Raw genomic sequence first — 24,398 nt, forward strand, 5'->3', positions numbered from 1 at the left:
GCATTTATTGTCTAAATAGAACAAGAAGCACATACGTGGGAAAAAGCATTTCTGACCAGACTTTAGGTTCAGAGTGTTAGACCCCCAGCTTCCTTCCTTATAATTGTTTCAGATATCAAGGCAAATAGAATCAAATGTTTGTTAAGGTCACTACTAGCAGCTAAGCAAGGTGTTCCTTCCATAATTACCAAAAAGATTTTGAAGGCTATAAAGCAGAGGGGAAAGAGAAGGTTTTTTGGAGCCCTTATTTTTAAGCTGCCCCCAAAACAATTCCATAAGCAGGACACGTGTTGTCCGTGATGATCAGTAGAAGTAGCAACACTGAAACAAAACTCAAATCCTTTGTAATAGGTTCTGGTCCAGATCCAACAAAACAGATTTAAATGGAACTGCAGGTAGAAGCCTCGTGTGAGAGCTTAGAAATGCAAACACTGTCAGCAGAAGAAGGGAGAGTGGGGCAAATTAAATGATAGCTAAAAGGTGGTGAAAGAAATTACAAAAGCAATGGGAAAGTTAACTCATGTATCAGTCCAAACATGGAAAGAATGAGAATAAGAGGTGTTTTTGTGGTTATCTAGAAAACTGTGGGTTTAACAAATGCTTTTCTTGTGCTGTAGCAACTCTAATCTTTTTAGCATGCATGATCTCTTGCTTAGTACAATTTCTTCAACATTTGATAAAGAGGATGCAGGTAGTAGCCATAGCTACTAATCCAGGAATAGCTACAAAAGGACAGAAATTGATGTGACTGCAAATAATTGCAAAACAAAAAAAAAAATCGAGGAATAGGAAATAAAGTCAATGATAACTAAAGTTTGTAAAGACAATTAGTAAGAAATTTTTTTAAAAAAGAGAGGTTGAGAGGAATGAGAGATTTGTCTTTAGAAACAAGCTGTGGGTCTGCTGGTAAATAAAACTAGCACTGAGAGATAAAAGAAACAATGGGAAGGATTCCTCTGATTGATGAATGGAAAAAAGATATTTGCCTTTACAAACAAACTGTAAGTTTGCTGATAAATGAAATTTGATATTGAAAGATGAAAGAAACAATGGGGGAAAACCATAAATTCCATAAGAATTAAAAATGAAGAAGGAGGGTTATACATTAGAGGGGAATCTTAGGTATCGGGCACTCCGGGGAGTCTGGACCTCTCAAGTACCTCAGCCAATGGGGAAAGAGACAGGGACGTGGCTGGGAAATTCGGATAAAAAGGAGGCTGTGTCCTCCAAAAATTTGAGAGACCCCAGGAGAATGGCCCATGGCCTCTCCCTTTATTCAAATCAAGTAAAAGGACTCCACTGTCTCCTTTTTAGACATAAACCTCTGGTGTTTGTAGATGAATTTTCCTGACAAGGCCAACAACAGACTGGAATGGAAAAATCAGCATCAGAAACCTGTGAGATGGAAAAGTTTTGGCTGTTTGAGATAAAAAATATGGACTAAAAATCTCTATGGCAAAGAACAACCTTTCTCACAAGGATTACTGTAGAAATAGTGATGCAGGTGTTGGAATGACAGCCAGTGCCCTCAGCAAAGACAATTCCCTGTCCTGTGGGCTCCATAAACCACACGTGAACGTGGCACTCATCCTGATTAATCCCAAAGCACTTCTCTGCAAGAAGCACTAGAGAAGTGCATGGGGCAAGAGTTCTGCAAGTGCCAGGTTCTCGTGCAGCAGAATAGTTGTAAAATCGGAAAGATTCTAGCAACCACAAAAAATCCATCATTTATGGCTTGTAAATATTCCAGTGAATCTCAGTTACTTCTGGGTAAAATCAAACACCAAGTAGGTTTCATAACAAAATCCCAGTTTGTCTGTTCCTGTTTGTGGCAGAGGATGAGGTTACAAGCTGGCCAGCTGAAGAAACCAAGGAAAATCTCCACTTCCCTGTCATATTTTCCTACTGACACAGGAATGAAGACCAAGAATTTGGCTCAATGGAGGGGTAAAACCAGAGGATGGGTGAGGGTTTACATCCTAAGACTTCCTTTGCTAGAGTACAAAGAGTTTAGCTGTGCGTGGATCTCCTTGCTAAACCGCTCTGTTTCCAAACTCCATTCCTCCATGGCAGAACTGAACAAGCTCCGTATGTCAGAGCTTCAAGTTCCAAGCTGTGCGCTGAGTTAATTGTAATGGATCCATTAGCAGTGCGTGGGGTTGCTGCCATGAGGAGCTCAGGTGGCTTCTTGAGATGAGAATCAATGTGCCGTTTGTCCCAGCTCCATGTGTCCTGGGACAGCCCTGGCTCCACGGGAGCACACGGAGTGTTCTCGTGCCATTTCTAAATGAAAATTGAACCTCCTCAAGAAGCCAGGCCAAAGTCACCAGACAGCAGTCACAAAAAGGAATTTAGGCAGTTTGCTGGGTGTTGATCTAACAGTTACCACCTTCCCAAAGTCCAGGCTCCACTAAACAAGGCTCTTTCCTCTGTCAGCAGCCTTGCACTTGAATGTGTTTGATACATATGCACAGGAAGAAAAAGCCACTTGCACTGTGGAAACTTGAGCTGCAGCTGTGCAGTAAGTTGTGCTCAGTAGCTGACCAGCTGATTTAATTCTGAGTGGGTATTAGACAGAACATACTACAATAAAATTTCACAGGACAGCTATCAAGTATCCAAAAAATGCAGTATTCTGTTATTTTCTACCTCCAATATTGCCAGCACACAGCTCAAGGAAGAAAGGTATTTACCAACCAGCACAAAAGAAAAAAATAAAAATGAAAAAAGGATTTTTAAGGATACCACAGCAATGGCCACCAGACATTTTCCAGCTTTGCAGGATATCAGTTCAAAGTCAATCTAAACAAGCCAGCATATGTCTAGCAAGAAAGAAATCACACTTCATGTGTGCTCCTAAACCCAAGCTGTGCCATATCAAACATGGATGGTATCATTTTCCAGCTCTCAATAGAAGTGTCCTCATTTATAAATAAACAAAACCTAATGCATAGAAATAGATTAGTAAGGAAGGTAGGTAGGTGGGTAGGTAGGTGGATAGATAGATAGATAGACAGATAGATAGATAGATAGATAGATAGATAGATAGATAGATAGACAGATAGATATCGAAAGAAAAATACGTTGACAATGCAGAAAGAGATATTTGAATGCACTTGCCTGTATAACTTTGTACAGAAAGGGATGGGGAAGTGAGAGGTTATTCTTTTCCACACATGGAAAACCCTCTTTTTTCCAGTAGAATCAGCTTCCTCCCTCAGTGACCACCAGGCTCCCTGAAGACCCCACCAAGAAGGCCCTGTGATCCCTATGGCCTGTGCATGCAGCACTTCAAGAAAGCAATGCCTGCCTCTTAATACTACAGGGGTGTTCAAGAGATTTATTCCCAACCTTTGGTGACAAGATGAAGGAACTGAAGTCAGTTACTGTAAAAGGCCTGAACCAGCAGCACCACAAATCACAGCCAAAAGTAGCAGGTCCCACATGGTGTCCCACAATCATGGCCCAAGCGGCCGCAGATCCTCCTTCAACCCCGGCTGCACTACAGTCCCACTGAGCACCAAGAAGAAAAGGGCCTTTGTGAGAGCAAGCAAACTTAACCCTCTGCCAGGACACAAATTCAGAGGGCAAAAAATTGAAAAACCCCACAGCATCAGCCACACTTCCCAATGAGAAGGGTTGGAACTCTCTGCCCCTCCACACTTCCCCAGCAGGTTTACAAAGGGAACTGAGATCTAAGCTGTGCCCTCCAAACCAAGAGAGCCAGCCTCCCTTCAGGGTGAGAAGCCATGGCCTCAGTTCCAGCCCCGGGTGCCTCCTGTGCCCCAGAGAATGGCTGTGGCTGTAAATGTGTGTTTGGCTGCAGCACAGGGCCAGGGTGAAGCTCGGCAGCCTCATCAGAGCCCACGGCCACGGCCCTTCCCTGCTGGGGCCCTCACCTGGCCCGGCCCGGCCTGGCCCGAGCAGCCCGGACTGGCCTCAAGGGATGGGCTCTGCCTGCCCGCTGTGCCCACAGGCCGGGCCCAAGGGCTCGCAAGAGGCTTCCTCCCAGCTCTGCAAAACCTCAGCCAAGAGTGTCCCCTTTGCTGTGCTGAGAAGAGGAAAAAACCCTCTCAATTTAACCCCACTGCACACCTCATGGGGGATCCCTGCACACCTTAGCAGAGAGCCCAAATTAGCCCTGGGTGCCTCATGAGGTGCAGGCCCAGGTGATGCCACTGAAGGAAATGTGCCCTCACAGCCCAGGGACGCTCAGCATGGGCTCCCCCAGCCCCTCGTGGCCTCACCACTGGTCATGGCAGCCCCTGCCTGGCTCCTGCTTGTCCACACTGTGGACACCCCCGGCTGCTCCTGGACATGGAGCTCAACCAGGGCTGGTGCCATGAGGGCTTTGCTGGTGGTACCAGCCAGACACTGAGGTAAAATCTCCATCTCTTTATTTGAACAAAAACCATAGGCCAAGCCCTGCTCTGGTGGACAGGGGCTGCCCAATTTCAGTCCTGGCCAGGTACCAGGGCCAGGGGGCTCAGGGGCAGAGGGTCTCACTTTGCACGTGTGGGTCTTGGGACGCCCTCAAGATGGGGATGGAGCCGCAGCAGAGCAGAGGGAGACAGAGGTGAAGAGTGGGGATGAGAGGTCAACTTCTCGGTGATTAAAGTCTTTGGCTATTCTTCTGAAGGTGCAGAGGTGCTCCTGTGGAGAGAGGAGGTGGCTGAGGCCCCCAGCTGCCGCTGGCACGCAGGGACCCTCCTGCACAGCAGGGCCCAGAGCGGCCAAGGCTCCCCAGCACGGCTGGAGCTGCTGGCACAGCTTGGCCCAGCTGGACAGCTGCCCCTCAAGGCCCCGGCGAGCAGGGGATGGCTCTGGGCAGGGTCCCTGGCCAGGAGCGGGCCCCAGAGCACCTCTGCCCCTCAAGGGCAATCTCGTTCCCGCTCTTTCTCCTGCCCACCTTGCTTTGCCTCTGCCCGCTGCTCCTGGGGCTGCTCTTGGCCAGGCAGCCTCAGTGGGAGCCAGCACTGGCTGCAGCCCCAGCGGGCTCCCCAGGACAAGGCCCAGCAATTAAGAGGCCAATGAAAGCCCTGGGCAGCAGCAGAACTCCTGGCAGAGTTATTTGGACAACCACTGACTATCTACAGGTCCTCAGCAGACTCACTGGGAATGTTTCCCGACTATGAGCAGCCTTTCAAGAAGCTGTTTGAGGCCGAGATCAGCAAAACACTCACTGTTTTCTCTTCCAGCAATACCAGATTCCAGCATAGCACATCAGCAGGAAAAGTGCTCCACCAGCCACAGTGGCCATTAACTTAATCAAACCATGTGTTCCCTGGTAGAAAACTCTTCTCATGCTCTCCCAGATCTTCTGAGCATGTCTTGTGGTGCCGGCTGCATCTGTGGAGCAATGGGCAGTGTGAGCCCGTGCTGTGCTCCACTGCTGAGCTGGCAGCACGCTGGATACAGCCAGGACGTTCTCTGTTTCCCCCAGAGCTGGGGCCTGCAGGCACTTTGCCACCCCTTGGCACAGGCTGTGCCCCCCAACAGAGCCCAGAAAGCTGAGAGCAGAGCCCGGGGGCAGCACAGCTGCTTGGGCAGTGGCTCCTTCCAGGGACACGGGCCAAACCCATCCCTGAGCAGCCACTGCCACTCCTGACCCTCCCTTCCCTGTGACAGCTCCCCCAGCCCAAGGAGAAAAAAAATGTCCAAAAGTTCCTTTCTTTATTCCCATTACCTGGAGGGTCCTGTATATAGTAATGGTCATGAGGATCTGATTATTTTCAATTTTTTTTTTTTTTTTGATATTGAGACTGATGAGGCAGCCTTCTTGTTTTTAGATTTGGTAGGTTTGTTTTTTTTTCTTCTTAGTATGATTGTTTTCATATAAATCCACATGTTAACTTATTTTTATTTAGATATTTTTGATTCCTAAGCAATTATCTTGACAATCTGTTGTTCACTTCTTAGTTAATTAGTTAATGTTCTATCTATAAACAATTTTGACTCTGTTTTTATAGGAATAAAAAGATCTCAGAAAGCTGTATTTTTAATTTTGTTCACATTCTCTCTCCCTGCTCCCAACATTTACTATGATACTTTTGGAAACATCCCTGACGGTAGCTAGAGTTATTTGGGAAATGCTTGGCTTAACCTGGGAAATGGATGATTATTTTTGCTGCTCTAAACCTACATTGTTCCAAGCTTCACAGCCACTGTCCTGATGGATACCTGTGTGAATTAAAACAATGTTTGTGAGGCAGCTGAAGAGCTCAGACTTCAGGGAGGAGGAGAAAAGGATAGAACAGCCTGTTTCCATGGCTGTTTTTTCATTTCTAGTATGCCAGAAGTATGGTAGGCTACAGCTGTCTTCAAATGTCATTGAATTAGAGAAAAACTCTCTCCAGGGAAAATGATGCAACACTTTGCCTCACAATCCATCAGCCTTAATTACAATTAATTATATGGTCTTAATTATACTCTGATAAATTACGGTCTTAATTATAATCGGATTAGAGCAAATCAACATTGTGTGAGTGGCAAGAAGAATTTGCTTGTCAACAGATGAATATGTCCCACTGAAGAATGAAGAAAATCTGCCTTTACTTGGAAGAAAGGAGACATGGAGCAATGCAGTATTTGGGTTTTATCCAGTGGTAAATGGGGCAAGAAGCTGTAACAACTCACCTGTTTTACAGAACACAAGCACTGATACAGCCAATAGTGCACCCACTCTGAAGGGATCTTCAGAACATTGCTTTATTTCTTAACAAGAAATGGGCAGCAAAATGCTGGCATTTATCTGAGCTGGAAGCCCTGTTCCTCTCCTGTTTCTCCTTGAGCACACTGTTCTCTGCAGACTTCACTGTGCAGCCCATCAATCCTCTCTTGGCCAACAGCTAAATGGCACAACTACCAAAACACAGGTGCCAGCATCATCACCCCAGCATTATTCCAGCACTGCTCTGCAGGTGCACAGCAGCACAGAATGGCTTGGCTTGGAAGGGACATTTAAAGGCCATCTAGTGCAGTGCCCTGCAGTGAGCAGGGACACCTTTGGATCAGGTTGCTCAGAGCATGAGCTTGAATGTCAGCAGGGATGGATGCCCACCTCTCTGGGCAACCTGTGCCAGGGTTTCAAAACCCACAGTGTAAAAAACATCTTCATTATGTCTAGTCTGAATCTACTGTCTTTTAGATTGAAAACATTCCCCCTCAGTCTTGTCACAACAGGCCCTACTAAAAATTCTGTCCTGTCTTTTCTAAAAGCTCCCTTAAAGTACTGAAAGGTAGCAATCAGGTCTGCGTGGAGCCTTCCCTCTTCCAGGCTGAACACCCCCAGCTATCCCAGCCTGTCTCCAAAGCAGAGGGGCTCCAGCCCTCAGAGCATTCTGTCCCTCCTCTGGACTAGCTCCAACAGGACCATGTCCTTTCTGTGCTGGGCACCCAGAGGTGGATGCAGTACTCCAGGTGGGCTCACACCAGAGCAGAGGGGTGGTGGAATCACCTCCTTCAAGCTGCTGGGCAGCCTCCTTTGGAGGCACATGGCTGGCTCATGTCCAGCCTCTCTCCTTGCAGCAGCCACAAGTCCTTCTCAGCAGGGCTGCTCTCCATCCCTTCATCCCCCAGCCTGTGAGATCAGCTGGGCTGGGACCCTGTCATAGCCCTTGGGCAGAGCTGCTGGGCAGGATGAGCTCCCTGGTGAAGAAGGCAGATCCCACTCCCCACACAATTCCACGCTGGCCATGAGGTCACAGCAGCCTGTGGGGTGACAGCAGGCTGAGGTGACAGCAGGCTCTGAGGTCACAGAGGTCCCAGAGCCCCGTGGTTGCACAGCACCACGAGGACCGAGCAGTCAGTCCTTGACCACGACTGTTGCGGCAGCAGCAGCGGCGGCGGCAGCAGCGGTGCTGACATTGGGACAGCAGTGTCAGGACAGTGGTGGCAGCAAGAGCTGCAGGACTGGCAGAGGGCAAGGCACCATGGCCTTTGCTCTGCGTCTCCTCCTCCTGCTCCTCCTGGCAGTGGCCCTGCCTGACAGGGCTGCCCAGGCTGCTCCACAGCGAGCACAGGGAGCAGGTGAGCCCGCAGCCTGGCTTCCCTTTCCTGGGACAGCACTTCCTTCTCCTGGGAAGAGTTGGGGATGGTTTTCCACAGGGCTTTAGGGAGGATTTCCTCTGTGGGAGGGAGAGAGTCCCCAGGGGCCCTGGGCTGGTCCTGCTGCCTCTCCAGGGATGTTGCACAGGGCCTGCAAAGAGGGTGGAGAGTGACCAGAGCCAGCCCAGAGCTCCCCAGGCCCCTCTGCAGCTTTGGCCATGTCCATTGACATCTGGCTCCCACAGCCTTACCCAAACCCCTTGCAGTGCCCAGTTCCCTAAGGCAGAAGGGGATCCCAGCGCACCATGGCCATGGTTCTGATATGTGCTTCCTTCTAGATTGGGAACATGACTTGAATTATTTGGGATCGCTGGTGAATGAGACTTTGAAAATCTTGGAGAATGCTGGAGGTACGTTCTGAATTGCCACTTGTACTGACAGAATAACCTGTCAAGGTGGGAAGTGTTCACTTCTGTGCCATTTGCGTTAAGGTCGCGTGAGGGTTGAAGGATTCTGGAAATTTTTCCTTGCTCCCTTCTGGAGCCTTGAGTGATCCCCCAGCACCGCTGTCAGTGGGAGGAAGGAGCATTTAGCTGTCAATCTTCTACCTGTGTGCAATGCCAGTGTCTCCTTCCATGTGCTCTGTGCAGCCACGGAGAGGAGCAGAGAGGGAAGGGGCTGTGCCCCGGGGCTGTGCCTTGTGCAGCTCCTTTGCCAGCCCCAGGGAGCCTGAGGATCTCCTACAGAGCCACGGGAGCTCTTCTGTCCTGCCTTTCCTTGCAGCCAAGCCTCTTGGTGAAGGTGATCTGGCTTCCCAACCCACATCCAGGACTGAGGCTCTGGGAGATGGCGAGGGTAGGTGAAGGACTTTCCCCCTGGGAGAGCTGCCAGCTCAGAGCCCAAATCTCAGCCAGGACAGCATCGCTGCAGGTGTCAGGACAGAGCCGTGCACGTGTGTGCCCTCACCCTGCGCCATCCCCTCACCTCTCCCGTGGCTCAGTGCTGCCTGTGCAGATGAGCAGAGGTGACAGAAGCTTCTGTGGCTGTTGAGTTACAGGTGTGTCTGCAGGCAGGACTTTCCCAGCTCCTGGGTTGGTAACTGTACGCAAGCCCGGCTCCCATCGCAGGGGTGAGTGGTGTGTCCCTCCTGACCCCACAGGATGAGCACTGGTTTTCTGGGCTCCATTCCTGCAAAGGGGAACTGTTTTCTCTTAAGGTCCTCCAAGTGGAAAGAACAAAGCTGCAGGACACCAGAAACTCCATGTGCCATCCAAAATCACTCCGCAAATGCTGAAGGAAATGCTGCAGGGAGGACAAGGTGGGTCCATGTCCCTCTGCCTTCTCCTGAGACTCAGCAGCCAGGGGCTTTCTTTGCACAGCGGGAAGCGGATCCATGGCAGCCTCGCTGCCCCACTGTTGCTTTCATGGCCCGCAGGGCTGTTTCCCAGCCTGGCCTGGCTGCAGCTTCTCCCCAGCCTCTGCAGGAAGGCATTTGGCATCAGCAGGCAGGGAGCCCAAAGTGCAGCAGGGGTCATGCTCACACTGAGATCCCCTGCAATTTCTCGGTCCCCAGGTAGATCAGAAAGGGCAGCTGTTTTGATAGTGTAGGCCCTGGCCAATGCCAAAAACTTTTCAGGGATTCTTGATCCTTAACCATGCCTTTGACAAGCATTGCCTCCTGAAGTTTCCCCAGTGGGGAATGGTTCCATCTGATCCAGCTGCCCCTTTCTGCAGAAGTGGACAGAGTGGCTGTGCTGAAGGCGGCGTTTCCCGGAGGAAGCAGTGGCCCATGGGCAGCCTCTGCTGCAGGAAGGGAGGCCATGCCAGGCACAGTCACAGGAGGTAATTGCTGTGCCTCTGGGCCTGAGCCCTGCTGAGGCTTGAGCTGCCATCTCTGCTGCTTGACAGTGCAGGCACAGCCCGGCCAAGACCGGCACAGCCCAGAGGAATTATCCCCAGCAGGCTCAGGGCACTCGGCTACTGAGCAGTCCTGCTGGGGTCCATCCATGGGAGACACGTCCCAAAACCTGGCAGCGACTGCAAAGGGGTGCCCAGGGTGGGGAATGGGCAGAGGGGGAGGCCAAGGCTCCAGTGTGTCCTGAGAGGGCCTGGCTCTGCCCCCTTGGGTTGGGAGAGCTGTCCCAGGGAAAAGAAGGATGGAGACAGAGAGGAAGGCAGGAAGGGAGGGAGAGAGGGCAGGAGTGAGGGAGGGATAGTTGTGCAACTGCCTGCTGCAGTTTTTCCCCATTGCTTTAGCAAGAATTTCAGCTGTAGCTGTGAGAGAGCCCCAATGGGCCTTGGGCTGCTCCAGCCACCTCTTCCAGGGATGTTGCACAGGGCTTGCAAAGAGCTTGGAGAGTGACCAGACACCAACCCAGAGGTCCTCTGGCCCCTGTGCAGCTTTGGCCATTGTCCTCTAACATTTGGCATCCAGGGTCTTACCCGACACCCTTGCAATGCCCAGTTGTCAAAAGTAGAAGGGGATCTCAGCACACCATGGCAGGGTTCTGATCTGGGCTCCCTTCTAGATTGGAATCACAACTTGCATTATCCAGAGGCCCTGCTGGATGACAGCTTGAAACACTTGAGAAATGCTGGAGGTAAGTTCTCAATGGTCCTTTCCTGGCAGAATAAGCAGTTTCAATGTCCTGGCACCACTGCAGGTGTCAGAACAGAGACATACACGTGTGTGCCCTCGCCCATCGCGTTCCCCTCACCTCTCCCGTGGCTCAGTGCTGCCTGTGCAGATGAGCAGAGGTGACAGAAGCTTCTGTGGCTGTTGAGTTACAGGTGTGCCTGCAGGGAGGACTTTCCCAGCTCCTGGGTTGGTAACTGTACGCAAGCCCGGCTCCCATCGCAGGGGTGAGTGGTGTGTCCCTCCTGACCCCACAGGCTGAGCACTGCTTTTCTGGGATCCATTCCTGCAAAGGGGAACTGTTTTCTCTTAAGGTCCTCCAAGTGGAAAGAACAAAGCTGCAGGACACCAGAAACCCCATGTGCCATCAAAACCCATGAGGCAAATGCTGAAGGAAATGCTGCAGGGAGGACAAGGTGGGTCCATGTCCCTCAGCCTTCTCCTGAGACTCAGCAGCCAGGACCCCTGCTCTGGCCCTGTCACTCCCCACCAGGGATGTTGCACAGGGCCTGCAAAGAGGGTGGAGAGTGACCAGAGCCAGCCCAGAGCTCCCCAGGCCCCTCTGCAGCTTTGGCCATGTCCATCGACATCTGGTACTCACGATCTAACCCAAACCCCTTGCAGTGCCCACTACCCCAAGGCAGAAGTGGATCCCAGCGCACCATGGACGTGGTTCTGATCTGTACTGGCTTCTAGACTGGGATCAGGACATGGATTATCTGGAAGCCCGGCTAGATGACAGCTGGCAAGACTTGGAGAATGCTCGAGGCAAGTTCTCAATGTGCTTTTCCTGATGGAATAATGTCAAGGTGGCAAGAGCTCACTCATGTGCCATATCCCTTAACATAATCTCAGGGCTGAAGGATTCTGGAAGCCTTGCCCTGCTCCCTTCTGGAGCCCTGAGCGATCCCACAGCATCGCTGTCAGTGGGAGGAAGGAGCATTTAGCTGTCAATCTTCTTCCCATGTGCAATGCCAGTGTCTCCTTCCATGTGCTCTGTGCAGCCACAGAGAGGAGCAGAGAGGGAAGGGGCTGGGCCCAGGGCTGTGCCTTGTGCAGCTCCTTTGCCAGCCCCAGGGAGCCTGAGGATCTCCTACAGAGCCACGGGAGCTCTTCTGTCCTGCCTTTCCTTGCAGCCAAGCCTCTTGGTGAAGGTGATCTGGCTTCCCAACCCACGTCCAGGACTGAGGCTCTGGGAGATGGCGAGGGTAGGTGAAGGCCTTTCCCCCTGGGAGAGCTGCCAGCTCAGAGCCCAAAGCTCAGCCAGGGCAGCATCGCTGCAGGTGTCAGGACAGAGCCGTGCACGTGTGTGCCCTCGCCCTGCACGATCCCCTCACTACTGCTCAGAATTGGCAGCTTTTTGGAGGAGGGAGGGCCCTGGCCCTGGCCCAAAAGCCAAGGCATTTTTTGAACCTTATCCCCATATTTGACAAGCATGAGGTCCTGAAAATACCAGCACCCAAATCAAGAACTTCTCCATCTGGTTCAGCTGTGCCTCTTCCTTTCTCAAGGGATGGACCAAAAGACCATGCAGGTGGAGACGTTTCCCAGAGGAAGCAGTGGCTCATTGGCAGGAAAGAAGGCGATGCCAGGCACAGGCCCAGACACAGGAGGTAATTGCTGTGCTGGGCTCAGCCCTTGGCAGGGCTGTGTGCCAGCAGCTCTTCCCCTAGGGCTGGCCCTTGCATGACCCAGCAGCAGCCAAAGCTGGAGGCACCTCGGCTTCCAGGCCTCTGGAGCTCGTTTCCAGCTCCTGGGAAATGGGACTCATGCACCAACATCTATCCCACTGCAGCTGCTCTCAGAGGTAGCCGTGAGCGCCCAGAGGCCCGAGGCACAGGAGCAGCCCCGAGCGGGAGCCCTGCCACGAGCCCAGGGCCACAGCCAGCCCTGGCTCCCAACTGGGCAGGGGCTGCACTGGCCCCTGACAGGGCCTGGCTCTGTTCCCTTGGGCTGGGAGAGATGTCATGGAGAAGGGAGGCTCAGGGGTGGCAGCGGCTGCTCAGGGATGGGTTTGGCCTGTGTCCCTGGTAGGAGCCACTGCCCCAGCAGCTGTGCTGTCCCCCGGGCTCTGCTCCCGGCCTTCTGGGCTTTGTTGGGTGGCACAGCCTGTGCCAAGGGCCAACAAGGTGCCTGCAGGCCCCAGCTCTGGGGGAAACAGAGAACATCCTGGACATTCCCACCATGCTGCCAGCTCAGCAGTGCAGCACAGCACGGGCTCTCACTGCCCATTGCTCCCACAGATGCAGCCAGCACCACAACACGTGTTCCCAATTCCCAGAAGGACATCGGAAGAGGTTTCTGTCAGGGAACACGCTGTTGGCCAGAAGTAATGGCAGGCCTGATTTTTTTGGTGCATTTCTTCGTTTTATGTGGTGTTGGAATCTGGTATTGCTGGAAGACAAAACGGTGAGTGTTTTGTTCATCTTTCCCTCAAACAGCTTCTTTTGAAAGTCTATTGTAGAATAGAAACATACCCAGTGAGGCTGCTGTGGACCTGTAGATAGTCAGTGGTTGTCCAAATAACTCTGCCAAGAGTTCTGCTGCTGCCCAGGCCTTTAATTGGCCTCTTAATTGCTGGGCCTTGTCCTGGGGAGCCCGCTGGGGCTGCAGCCAGTGCTGGCTGCCACTGAGGCTGCCTGGCCAAGAGCAGCCCCAGGAGCAGCGGGCAGAGGCAAAGCAAGGTGGGCAGGAGAAAGAGCGGGGACGAGATTGCCCTTGAAAGGCAGAGGCGCTCTGGGGCCCGCTCCTGGCCAGGGACCCTGCCCAGAGCCATCCCCTGCTCGCCGGGGCCTTGAGGGGCAGCTGTCCAGCTGGGCCAAGCTGGGCCAGCAGCTCCAGCCGTGCTGGGGAGCCTTGGCCGCTCTGGGCCCTGCTGTGCAGGAGGGTCCCTGCGTGCCAGCGGCAGCTGGGGGCCTCAGCCACCTCCTCTCTCCACAGGAGCACCTCTGCACCTCCAGATGTCCTGCCAAACACGTTAGTCTGGGAGACCTGCACCTGTCATCCTCCATCTCCAAGCCAGTGTCCGTTGTCCCTGCCACAGCTCCATTATCAGCTTATTGCTGTGCCGCCACCACCCAGAACAGGACCCTCTGTCCCTGCAGGTGCTGGCCCTGGTGCCTGGCCAGGCCTGAATGTGGGCCCCTCCTGCCAGGGAAGGGCTTGAGCAACACCTTTGGGCTTCTGCTCTGGGCTCTGGCTGGTACCACCAGCACTGGCACAGCTGCTTGGCTGGCCACAGCCTTGGCTGGGCAGGCAGCAGCTGGGCATGGGGTACCACGTCATCTTTGTTTTTCATTTGTAGAAATTAGAAATTTTAGAACTCTTTAGAATTATTATTGGTAGAAAGTAAACCCCAAATATTTCTTCCCAATTTCCATAGTTGTTTAGTATTTTTCAAATTAGTTTTAGAATTCTGAAAAGGCAACCGCGTTTTGTCTCTGCTTTTCATTCTTAGAAATTTGAAACTTTTAGAAATATTTAGAAATATTTTTTGTAGAAAGAAATCTACAAACATTTTTTTGCTTATTTCCATAGTAGTTCAGGGTTTTTCAAGGTAGTTTTAGAATTCAGAAAAACTTGGAACATTTTTACACTTCTAGAATAAAAACTGAAATTGCATTAAATTGGTGATCTTTATTCTAGGAAGAACTAAGACACCCCAAAACACCCAGCCTACTGGAGAGGCTCTTTTCCCGCTGGAGATTTGTACCTAGTCTCAACAACTAACCTAAGACCTTTCCCCAGATATTTTTTGGGACTTCTGACAAGCTCCCCTCTTAGGCTTCAGAGGGAATCTTTGAGCACAGTGAGAATCTCCCGCTGTGCAGGAGGGTCCCTGTGTGCCAGCTGCAGCTGGGACCTCAGCCATCTCCTCTCTCAATAGGTACCCCTCTGCAGCTTCACAAGAAAGGCCAAACACCTCCCTCAGGGACACCTGCACCACACATTTCACATCTCCATGCCCATGCCCACTGTCCCTGGCACAGCTGCATTACCAGCTTGCTGCTGTGCAGATGCTGCCACCACCCACAGCAAGGCCCTGTGTCCCTGAAGGGACCCGCCCTGCTCTGTGGCCTGGACTGAAGGTGGGTCCCTCCTGCCAGGGCAGGGCCCAGCACAGCTCTTCTGTTCCAATAAAGAGATGGAGCTCTCACCCCAGTGTCCAGCTGGTACCACCAGCAAAGCCCACACAGCACCAGCCCTGGCTGAGCCCCATGCCCAGGAGCAGGCAGGGCTGACCAGAGTGTGGGTGGCAGGAGCCAGGCAGGGGCTGCTGTGACCAGCAGCGGGGCACTGAGGGGCTGGGGGAGTCCGTGTTGAGCGTCCCTGGGATGAGGGCACATTTCCTTCAGTGGCATCACCTGGGCCTGGACCTCCTCCAGTGCCATGACCAGGAAAAGAGGAAACCATCAAGAGCATCTCCTGGGACACTGCCTGACCAGCAATGTCAGCAGGTTAAACCAAGGTTTTGTTTAGCAATAACCCTTTGAAGAAGTCAAAGACTGACAGTCAGGGCAGTCCAGTAGTACAGATGGGAGTACTTCCCTCTGGGAAGGGGCTCCTGTCACTTCACAGTCTACATCCCCCGCCGGGAACCGCAGAACTCCGGCCAGCCCTGCTCCCCCCGTGCCCTTGTCAGACCTGGGGGGGAGGAGGCTGAACCGGAGCCCTGTGACCTCTTCAAAAGCCAGAAACCAAAGAGAAAGAGAAATTCCTGGGATTAAGGTTTAAAGGGTGGTGTTCACAGGTTGATGTCACTCTTCAATGGTTAAGACTACCGTCAGTTCTCAGAAATGGCCAGTTACTGGCCAGGAGGAAAAACTCCCATCAGCCTCCAGCAACCTTAACTTCCATAGCTGTTTCTCTTTTTTTTTAAATGTCAATATATCAAACACCACAGCAGTAACAGCCCCAGTGTTCCACTCTCTCTGACACCACAGCAGTGACAGCCCCAATTTCCTCCTCCCTGTTACACCTGTCGTGGTTTTAAAGCATTAGTTCAAAAATCACTGGAAAACTTACTCATTTCTTGCTGTGAGATGTGGATTATGAGAAGGGCAAAAGATGCTTAAAACTTAAAAGGAATAGAGTAAGTGTCGTGGTTTTAAAGCAGTAACTAAAAAAAATTACTAGAAAACTCACTTATTTCTTCCTATGAGATATGGATTAGAACAAGAGCAAAACAGGCTCAAAACGTCAAAGGAATAAATAAAGTTTATTAATAAAACTACAAGAATAAGAACACCAGAAAAAACTTCCAGAAAACACTTTTAACCCCCACTACCCACCATTCTCTTGTTCACATGATAACATAGAGACAAAAAACTTTGGAACTTTGGTGTTTAAAAAGTCCCAATTCCTGTTAGAGTCTTTTCATCAGACTTTGTATAGTAAAAGAAGTCTTCTGCTAATCTATGGAGTTTTTCACAAGAAAACCATTTCTGTTATAGTTTTCTATTTTCCTGAGGCCAGCTGCCCAGAAATCTGTCACCAGTTCACTCCTCCCATTTCACATCACTCTGAGGTGTGTATGGGTCAATGAGTCTAGGGGTGTCATTTTTAAGGATGAGTTATTCAAAGGCAAAAGTTCTTTTCATCTGTCTCTGTGAGCTTCCCTGGAAACAGAAGTTTTCTCTTTGCCTCTCAAAATGCATCAAATCTTCAACTATTACTTCTCCCCGCTCTGTTCCAGCACCTCACTGTATCACAATTACTCCACCTCTTGCTCAAAATCCACCCTTTGAACACTCCATTCCTCCCAATATACTCTGTCATGAATTAAAGGAGTTTTTTCAGGACACTATTGTCCATCTCCATAGCTTTAACAGACAAATATTTCAGCTTATAAAGCTTCTCCTTATTCTCTCTTCCCCATCTAAAACTTAACTCTTTTCCTCACTGTCTTTGGTAGTTTTATGATGTCTTCTTCATGTTGATTGTCTCTCTCTCTCTGTCTCTCTGGGAAAAAGGAGTAATCTGTACGTTTTATCCAGGCAGTAAAAGAGTTAAAGTCTTGGAAAGCTGCAGATGTTGATGGTGTCAGGTTTCAGTCCAGCAGCAGAAACTGCAAACCAAGCCAGGCCGGCCGGCTCCGTTTCTCCCCCGCCGCCCTCTGCGGCCTTGTCCGGCCTGGAGGGGGGAGGAGGCCGAGACAGAGCCTGTTACCTCGTCAGAAGCCAGAAACCAAAGAGAACAAGAGAGCCCTGGCTTTACATCTCAAGGTGGTGTTCACAAGTTGATCTCACTTTTCAATGGTCAAAACTGCTGTCAGTTCTTAGAAATGACCAATAACTGGTCACAAGAAAAGACTCCCATCAGCCTCTCGCAGCTCCAACTTCCTCCCAGCTCCCAAAGCTATCTTAAAGGTCAAGTCACTCCATGAAAAAGCCCTACCAAATTCATGAACCATCTCAAAAATCTCCACCTATTTCCACAAAATTCAAGAAAAATCCCCCAAAATTCCCTAAATCTTTTCAATATCCCACAAAATTCCAGAAGCATCCCGAAAAATCTCCACAAATCTCCACAAAATTCAAGGAAAATGCATCAAAATTCTTCATGTCTCCTCCAAATTCTACAGAATTCAAGAGAAATTCCACAAAAATACAGAAAAATCCCACACAATTCCCTAAATCTTCTCAAAACCCCTCCAATTCCAGAGACATCCCACCAAATCTCTACAAAATTCCACAAAATCTAAGAAAAATCCCACAAAATTCTTCAAGTCTCTTCAAAATCCCTCAAGATTCCAGAAAAATCCCATAAAATTATTTAAACTTTTGCAAAATCCCATAAAACTCAAAAAAATCTCAACGAAATTGCAAAAACTAAAAAAAATTCCTAAAATTTCCCCAAACTGTACTAAATTCCAGAAACATCCCACCAAATCTCCATAAATTTCCACAAAATCTAAAAAAATACCTTAAAATTCTTCATGTCTTCTCAAAATCCCTGAAAATTACAGAAACATCTCACAAAATCTCCTGAATATCCAAAAAAATTCAAGAAAAATCCCACAAAATTCAAGAATAATTCCACAGAATTGCAGAAATCTTCTCAGAACCCCACTAATTTCCAGAAACATCCCACAAAATCTCCACATATTTCCACAAAATTCCAGAAAAATTCCTCAAAATTCTTCCTGTCTCCTCAAAATCTCAAAAAATTCTAAAAAAATCCCTCAAAATTCAAGTCTCCTTAATATCCCACAAAATTATGAAAAAATCCCACATAGTTCCCTAAATCTTCTCAAAACCCCACCAAATTCCAGAAACATCCCACAAAATCTCCTCAAATTTCCACGAAATTCAACAAAAATCTCACAAAATTCAAGAAAATTACCTCAGAATTCCCACTAAATATATTTAGAAAGAAAGATCCCACAAAATTATTTAAATCTGCTCAAAATCCCACAAAATTTCAGAAAAATCCCACAAAATTTGAGAAAAGTCCCACAAAATTATTTAACCTACATTTGCCGTGGCAGTTTTAGATCCCGGCTGCTCTTGCCCCTCTTCTGCTTGCCACCTGAATTTTAGCAGTACAGCTGCAATTGCCTCTTCCAATCACTGCTACCCACTGTGCTTTTGTGATGGGGAACTCAGGATTTTTGTTTCAGGCATCATGAGTAGCAGACATTAAAATGCTCCCAAGTCCCTGAGCACTAAGTCGAGGGGAATTAAAGCCACACAGGTCACATTTGCAGTGCTCAAGCACAGCCCTGTTGCTGCTGCTGCTGCTGAAATAGAATCAACTGACAGAGGCCATCACAGAAATTGCCTCTGCAGTGGCAAATAAAATGAAAAAATCCACCAGGAGAAAGAAAAAACAGAACTTTCCAATTCACTTCATTGTTTCTTCTGAGCAGCAGAAGAAAAAGGAACAGGGCACCTTTCAGGCAGTTCCACAAGCTCAGGGTTCTCATTTCCTGGGGAATCGGAGATGCAATTGGTCTTGTTAAAAGGATAAAAGCAAAGGGAATGAATTGGGAATTATTAGGAAAAAATGACCCCTCTTACACACAAAGTTCACCAGGTCATTCCCTGCATTTCTCCTTTTCACAGTCTTTCTGTCATCCACTGAGAGGTCCAGCTTATCATGTTCTGGTGCTTATCATCCACTGATTGTGCTCTTGATTTCTACCACTGCAAAAGATATAGAATCATCTCAACTGAACACAGAAACAAACTCTCTCTGTCAGCCCATTTTCATGTTCCAGATCACTTTCAACATGTCCATGGGGCTGTTGGAATGATGAGCTCTCCACTGCTGGCTGCAGGCTCTGGAGATTCTTTCTCCACATTCAGCCAGGCTTGTATTCCCTCACAATTCCTGGTACCTCATCATGTTTTCTTTGGCTAGAAGAGTAACGATGAAAACCTTAGCAATGGCACAACTCCCCAGTGCACAAGGAAAAGAAAGAACAAGTTGTCAGGTTCTTCAACCATTTGTCCTGCTTTGCTGCAAGAGTTGTGCTGCACTCACAGTGTGGGGAGCCAAGAGAAGCTGCAGCTGGGGGCACATCTTGTGACAGGAGCTGCGCCTCGTTCTCCAGGACAGGTTTTTGGAAAGAACAGATGGGACTGTGGAGAAAATTCTGGGAAAATTGAAACAGCTTTTTAAAGAAATGAAAATAAAATCAAAAGAAACAACCAATATGTTTTTCTCTATTTTTCTCTATTTATTTTTATGTTCCCCTTTTCCATCTTGCACTGTTTCTCCATCCCATTCATTCCAAATGGATCTCACCTCTAAGATTTGAGACTTGGCAAGTTTTAGACACTGTAAAATACCATGAGCTATACCCAGTTTGCCTTCCCCTGTTTTACTTGGAAAGCAATGCTGGAGACACAAGTGCAGTGCTTGGGTCAGGTACAAATTCTGCATTCAGGGAATGTGCTCAGACAGTGTTTGACGCTCAGCAGGGACAAGGCACAGCAGCAGCCAAGGGCATTGCTGTGTCCCTGTGCAGGAGTCCAGACTCTGGCTCTTGGCTCACCAGGGCAAAGTTCCCGTGTTTGGCCAGGCTCAGGGGCTGCCCGGGGAGCGCGGGGCTCGGCGCGGGGCCGAGCGGGCAACGGACAAACGGACACGGGGACAAACGGCCCCGGTGCTTCAGTTGCAGCGGCAGCAGCGGCAGCAGCGGCAGCCGCGGCAAGAAGAGAATTTAGCAATTTTCTGTCTTTCCTCTCCCTCTCCCGCAGTCCCGCATCCTCTCCCGGTCTCACTTTCCCGGTGCCCCCTCCTCTCCAAGCCTCCCTCTCCCCGTGCCCGGCTGGGCCATGCCCCCAGCCCACCCCCGGCCGCAGGTGGGGCTGCCCCGTCCACGTCCCTGTCCCTGTCCCTGTCCCCGTCCCCATCCCTGCCCGTCCCGTGGAGGTCTCCTCTTTGCCTGGGTCTCTGGCTGTGCTGGGCGGGCATCAGTGCCTGGGGCAGCATTGCCACCCTTTGGCTCCACCTGCCCTGCCCTGGGCCCCAGCCCTGATGCAGGCTCTGGTTCCGGTTCTGGTTCGGGCCCCGGCCCCGGCTCCTCCCGGTGCCCGCGGAGGACACAGGCGGCGCGGCCGCTGTCGCCGCCTCCACTGCGGCTTCCCGGGCCTGAGCTCCGCCACTGTCGCGTTCCAATGAGGGAACGCCTGCGAATGCCCGGCCTGGGGAGGTCGGGGAGCGCTCGGGGGCCGTTCCTGGCCCCGGGCCGAGCGCTGACGGCAGCGTCTCTTCCCCAGGGAAGGCGCAGCAGGCCCTGCAGCAGCGCTACAGGATCGACTCGCTGCTGGGCCGCGGTGGCTTTGGCAGAGTTTTCGCGGCCACGAGGCTCTCGGACGAACTCCCGGTGAGCGGTGGGGCCGGTGGCGGGCCGAGGAGGAGGAGGGGGCAGAAGAGGAGGAGGGAGCAGAGGAGTAGGATGGGGCTGGATGGGGTGGGCGGCGAGCTGAATCCGCTGTTCCTTTTGGCTTGCAGGTGGCCATCAAAAAGGTGCCACGGAACCGCGTCCGGCAATGGGGCGAGCTGGTGAGTGAGCGGGGCCAGCGGCAGAAGCCGGGGAGTGCCAGGCGGGGATGAGCTGGGGCCTGGAAGGGTGGGAGCCGCTAGGACACATGGAGGGAGAGCGGGAATGGGGCCAGTGGAGGGTGCAGAGCATCCCGGGCTGGCTGAGAGCTTCCCGAGCCCTGGCACGGCCTCAGCCCCACTGACGGCACCGTGCTCCTCCCGCAGCCGAACGGCACCAGCGCACCTCTGGAGATCGTGCTGCTGGACAAGGTGTCCACAGGCTTCCCCGGTGTGGTGCAGCTGCTGGAGTGGTTTGAGCTCCCCAACGCCATCGTGATGGTGCTGGAGCGCCCGGAGCGGTGTCAGGACCTGCAACATTTCATTCATGCACGGAGGTTCCTGTCTGAGGCATCTAAAATCCCTGCAGTCTCTGCCCCTGAGGCCAGACCACAATCCGTGACCAGGAGCCTCCTGTCCTTGTGGCAGGAGCCCTCAAGACCCAAGTGCAGGACTCGCTGTCTTGCAGTCTTGCCAGGACTTGAGTCTTGCAGGTGCCTTCCAGGCACGACTGCAGGACTTGCTGACTCTGAGCTTTTCCGAGCCATCTCTCCTGCAAGCAGCCATAAATCCAGTCACTGCCATGGAGCAGCGACCCCCAAGAGTGCCCAAGTTGGCCTGGCTTGTGGAGGAGGAAGAAGGCGGCTGTGGAGCTGTCCTGGCACAGGAGTCTGAAGAGGTGCAGGAGTTCCAGGCACCACAGGAGGGTGAGTTGCAGAGCTCGGCCTTAGGGCTAGTGCCTGTTGCCAGCTTGGCCCCATCCCATTCCATGCCATGCCATCCCCTGGTGCTGTTCCTATGGAAAGGATGGGAGAGTCTGGAAGAAGATAGGGAACAGCGACCCCCAAGAGTGCCCAAGCTGGCCTGGGTGGAGGAGGAGGAGGAGGAGGTCGAGGAAGAAGGCCCTGGAGCTGCCCCAGCACCAGAGACTGAAGAGGTGCAGCAGTTGCAGCCGCTGGAGGAGGGTGAGTGGCAGAGCTGGGCCACAGGGCTGGTGCCTGCGGCCATCTTGGCCCCATCCCATCCCATTGCATCCCATCTCATCCCATCCCACACTGTCCTGTGGAGACACACCCATGGACAGCACAAAAAAGGGGCTGGGGCTGCCCCCGCAGCAGTGGCCGTGCTGCATCCCCTGGGGCATCCCGGGACTGTCCCTGCCTGGGGAACGCAGGGCTGGGCTGTGCTCTCCGGCCTCTCCCGCAGCCCCTCAGCTCTGGCTGCTCTTTGCCAGATGCAGCCATGGACGGCACACAAGAGCAGGACACCGCCCGTGGCCGCTTCCGCAGAGCAGCGCAGGTACCTGCAGCCATCCCCACCTGCGCTGGGCCTGCTGGCACTGCTCAGCCCAGCACCGCACTTGGAGCACTCCATGCAACTTCCCTGCCTTCCTGCCCTTCTCCTACAGTTTCTTTACCAATTCATCACGAGAATTGGCAAGAGAGACACCAGTCCCATGTACACTGAGGTCAAGGCATCCTCAGAGGTCTTGGCAGAACAGAGCAGCGCTGCCCAGCTGGATCTGCTTGTGGAGACGGCTCTTTTCAATCCAGAGCAAGTAAGCAGCCTGTGGCCAGCCTTTGATCCTCCAGCAATTGCTTGGCTTTCCCAAGCCACGCCTGCTGCTCACTTGAAGCTTTTGAGGCCATGGCAGCATGGTGGAAGAGAAGCACTTGTCTGGGGAAGAAGCTGGGCACATTGCTGACTCCCTCTGCTAGCATTCCAAGTCTCCCTGTGCCTTCTCCAGGTGCCCGGCGTGGTGAGGTACATCCACCAGTGGCTCATGGCCAATGAGGCTGCTGAGCACAGGATGGACTGGGCCCTGATGCAAGTGGCCGAGGCAGAGCCCGATGATGTGGCCATCACTCTCCTGCGGGTGGCCCCAGCGTGTGACAGGTATGGGGCCCAGCTGCCCCGAGGCCTCAGGGCTCTCCAGCCCTTCACCCTGTACAGCCCGGCCCAGGGCTGTGAGCAACACAGACTTGCAGGGCCCTCTGGCTGCTCCCTTTGCCAGCCCTGCTACAAAGTCAGCCCCTGAGCCTGCTGCCGTGCTGCCAGCCTGCCCCTCAGGGGCCTGTCCCCACAGGGCTGGGCTGCCTGGCTGCTGCTGCCGCTCAGGGCCAGTGGGCACAGGCAGAGCTGGCGGCCAGCTCAGCTCCCCGCTGCTGCCCAGCCCACGGTGCTGTGTCTGACCCCGCAGAGCTGCTATGGCCATGTGGACGACCATCTTGCTCTTGCCCTGGATTTCAGAGGAAGTGACACCGCTCCTCATCAGTGTGGTGGGGAGCTGGCCGCAGAAAAACCTGGGCACCTCTGATGGGGACAAGACGGCTGTCTTTTCCCTGACTGTGAGTTTCTGGAGCTGGCCTTTGCTCACCGCAAGGCCGGCCGCCTCTCCAGCAGCTCTGTTGCCTCCTTCCCCCACTGCATCTCCCTGCTTCAGGCACTGGCCACAAACCTGGCCTAGGGGCAGCTTCAGGGCCACCAGGCCCGCTGCTCCCCCTGCGTCTCCCCCGGCCTCTCCCTGCCACGCTCAGGACCTGCCACACGGACGCCCCGGCACTGAGCGCTGTCTCGGGCTGCTTTGTCCTCTGCAGGCAACTCTGGTGATGTGGAAAATCCTCCAGGGGCCCTGTTGCCCACAGATCCTCACAGTCTATTTCCCCCGCCTCTTTGTGCATCTCCTCTTCCAAATGTACTTCAGTACTTTGTATATGACAGAGGACGTCCATACCTTCTGGAAGGAATGCCAGGAGCAACACGGCCTCTCCACCAGCCCCAACAGGTGCTCCATGCCACTCCTCCTGTCCCTGCCACTTCCCCAGCCTCAGAGCCAGCGCTCCCAGCGTCACCTGGGCTTTGCTGTGCACACAGGTTTGCAGTGCAGACCCTGAAAACCCTGCTCTGCAGTCTCCACTTGGAGCATGTGGTGGTGGCAATGGAACGCAAGCGTGGCTGGGACACGCTGCTCTGTGCTGACACCCACCACTATGCCATGGGTCTGCTGGCCAGGTGAGCCCCCCTTCTCCCCACTGATTCTGACATTTGTGCCCCCTGCCCGGGATGCCCCCCACAGTCCCTGTGGCCATGGGCCTGAGGGCCTCGTCACCGAGCGCCTTGTCAGCGAGGGATGGCCAAGGAGACTGCAAAAGGCTGTGAGAGGAGCGTGTCCAGGAGCAGCCACATCTCAAGGGCCCAAATCCCCTCACAGGGTGCTGGGGCAATAGGACAACTGTGTCAGTCAGTCCTGGGAGAGGTTTTTCGCACCCTTGCTGAGACTCTTTATGCCGTTTTCTGCCTTCCAGGGTAATGCTCCGTGCATCTGTCCACTTGTGCAAAAGCATCTTAAGCTACCTGCTTGAGCTGCTCAGTAAACCGATGCCACACTGGGATGTCCCTGCCATGGCATTCCTTGTGGAGGTGAGCCTGATGCCCAGCACTACCTCGCTCAGCTCCCTGCCAGCCCTGTCCCCTGGCATAGCCACAGCTGCCTGCGACGGCACCCGCGCCCTGTGCTGCTGCCTGGGCCCAGCCCTGCGCACTTCCAGGCTCCTGCCGGCCGGCTCCCCTCTCACTGCCCTGTGCCTTTCAGCTCCTAGATTGCCTGGACTTGAGTGAATGTGGTAACAGCCTAATGGATATCTTGTATAAGTACCTGTGGTACAAT

The 24,398-nt window shown here is 52.3% G+C and overlaps 2 protein-coding genes and 1 long non-coding RNA gene across 6 annotated transcripts in view; 2 read left to right on the plus strand and 1 right to left on the minus strand.

Moving 5' to 3' along the window:
* LOC147646572 (maestro heat-like repeat-containing protein family member 7) overlaps positions 1-24,398 on the plus strand; it is a 386,235-nt gene that overhangs the window by 125,911 nt on the left and 235,926 nt on the right. The window lies entirely within an intron of this gene.
* Positions 1-24,398, minus strand: part of LOC147646575 (uncharacterized) — a 252,919-nt gene that overhangs the window by 41,441 nt on the left and 187,080 nt on the right. The gene's annotated exons all lie outside the window — the stretch shown is intronic.
* LOC147646576 (uncharacterized) lies at positions 7,737-14,307 on the plus strand. 4 transcript variants are annotated; one of them, XM_086873278.1, is made up of 13 exons: positions 7,737-8,028; positions 8,385-8,456; positions 8,830-8,901; positions 9,104-9,175; positions 9,263-9,364; positions 9,781-9,888; positions 10,575-10,646; positions 10,837-10,908; positions 10,996-11,097; positions 11,306-11,449; positions 11,818-11,889; positions 12,193-12,294; positions 12,925-14,307. In XM_086873278.1, the coding sequence occupies exons 1-13, from the start codon at positions 7,932-7,934 to the stop codon at positions 13,092-13,094; spliced, it is 1,257 nt and encodes a 418-aa protein (XP_086729404.1). In that variant the 5' UTR covers positions 7,737-7,931; the 3' UTR covers positions 13,095-14,307. The 4 variants fall into 4 exon arrangements, with proteins under 4 accessions (XP_086729404.1, XP_086729403.1, XP_086729402.1 ...); XM_086873275.1 differs by lacking the exon at positions 9,263-9,364 and having other exon boundaries at positions 7,807-8,028; XM_086873277.1 differs by lacking the exons at positions 10,575-10,646; positions 10,837-10,908; positions 10,996-11,097 and having other exon boundaries at positions 7,782-8,028.

Source organism: Cyanistes caeruleus, unplaced genomic scaffold (genome assembly GCF_971803275.1).
Source record: "Cyanistes caeruleus unplaced genomic scaffold, bCyaCae1.hap1.1 HAP1_SCAFFOLD_91, whole genome shotgun sequence".
Lineage (NCBI taxonomy): Eukaryota > Metazoa > Chordata > Aves > Passeriformes > Paridae > Cyanistes > Cyanistes caeruleus.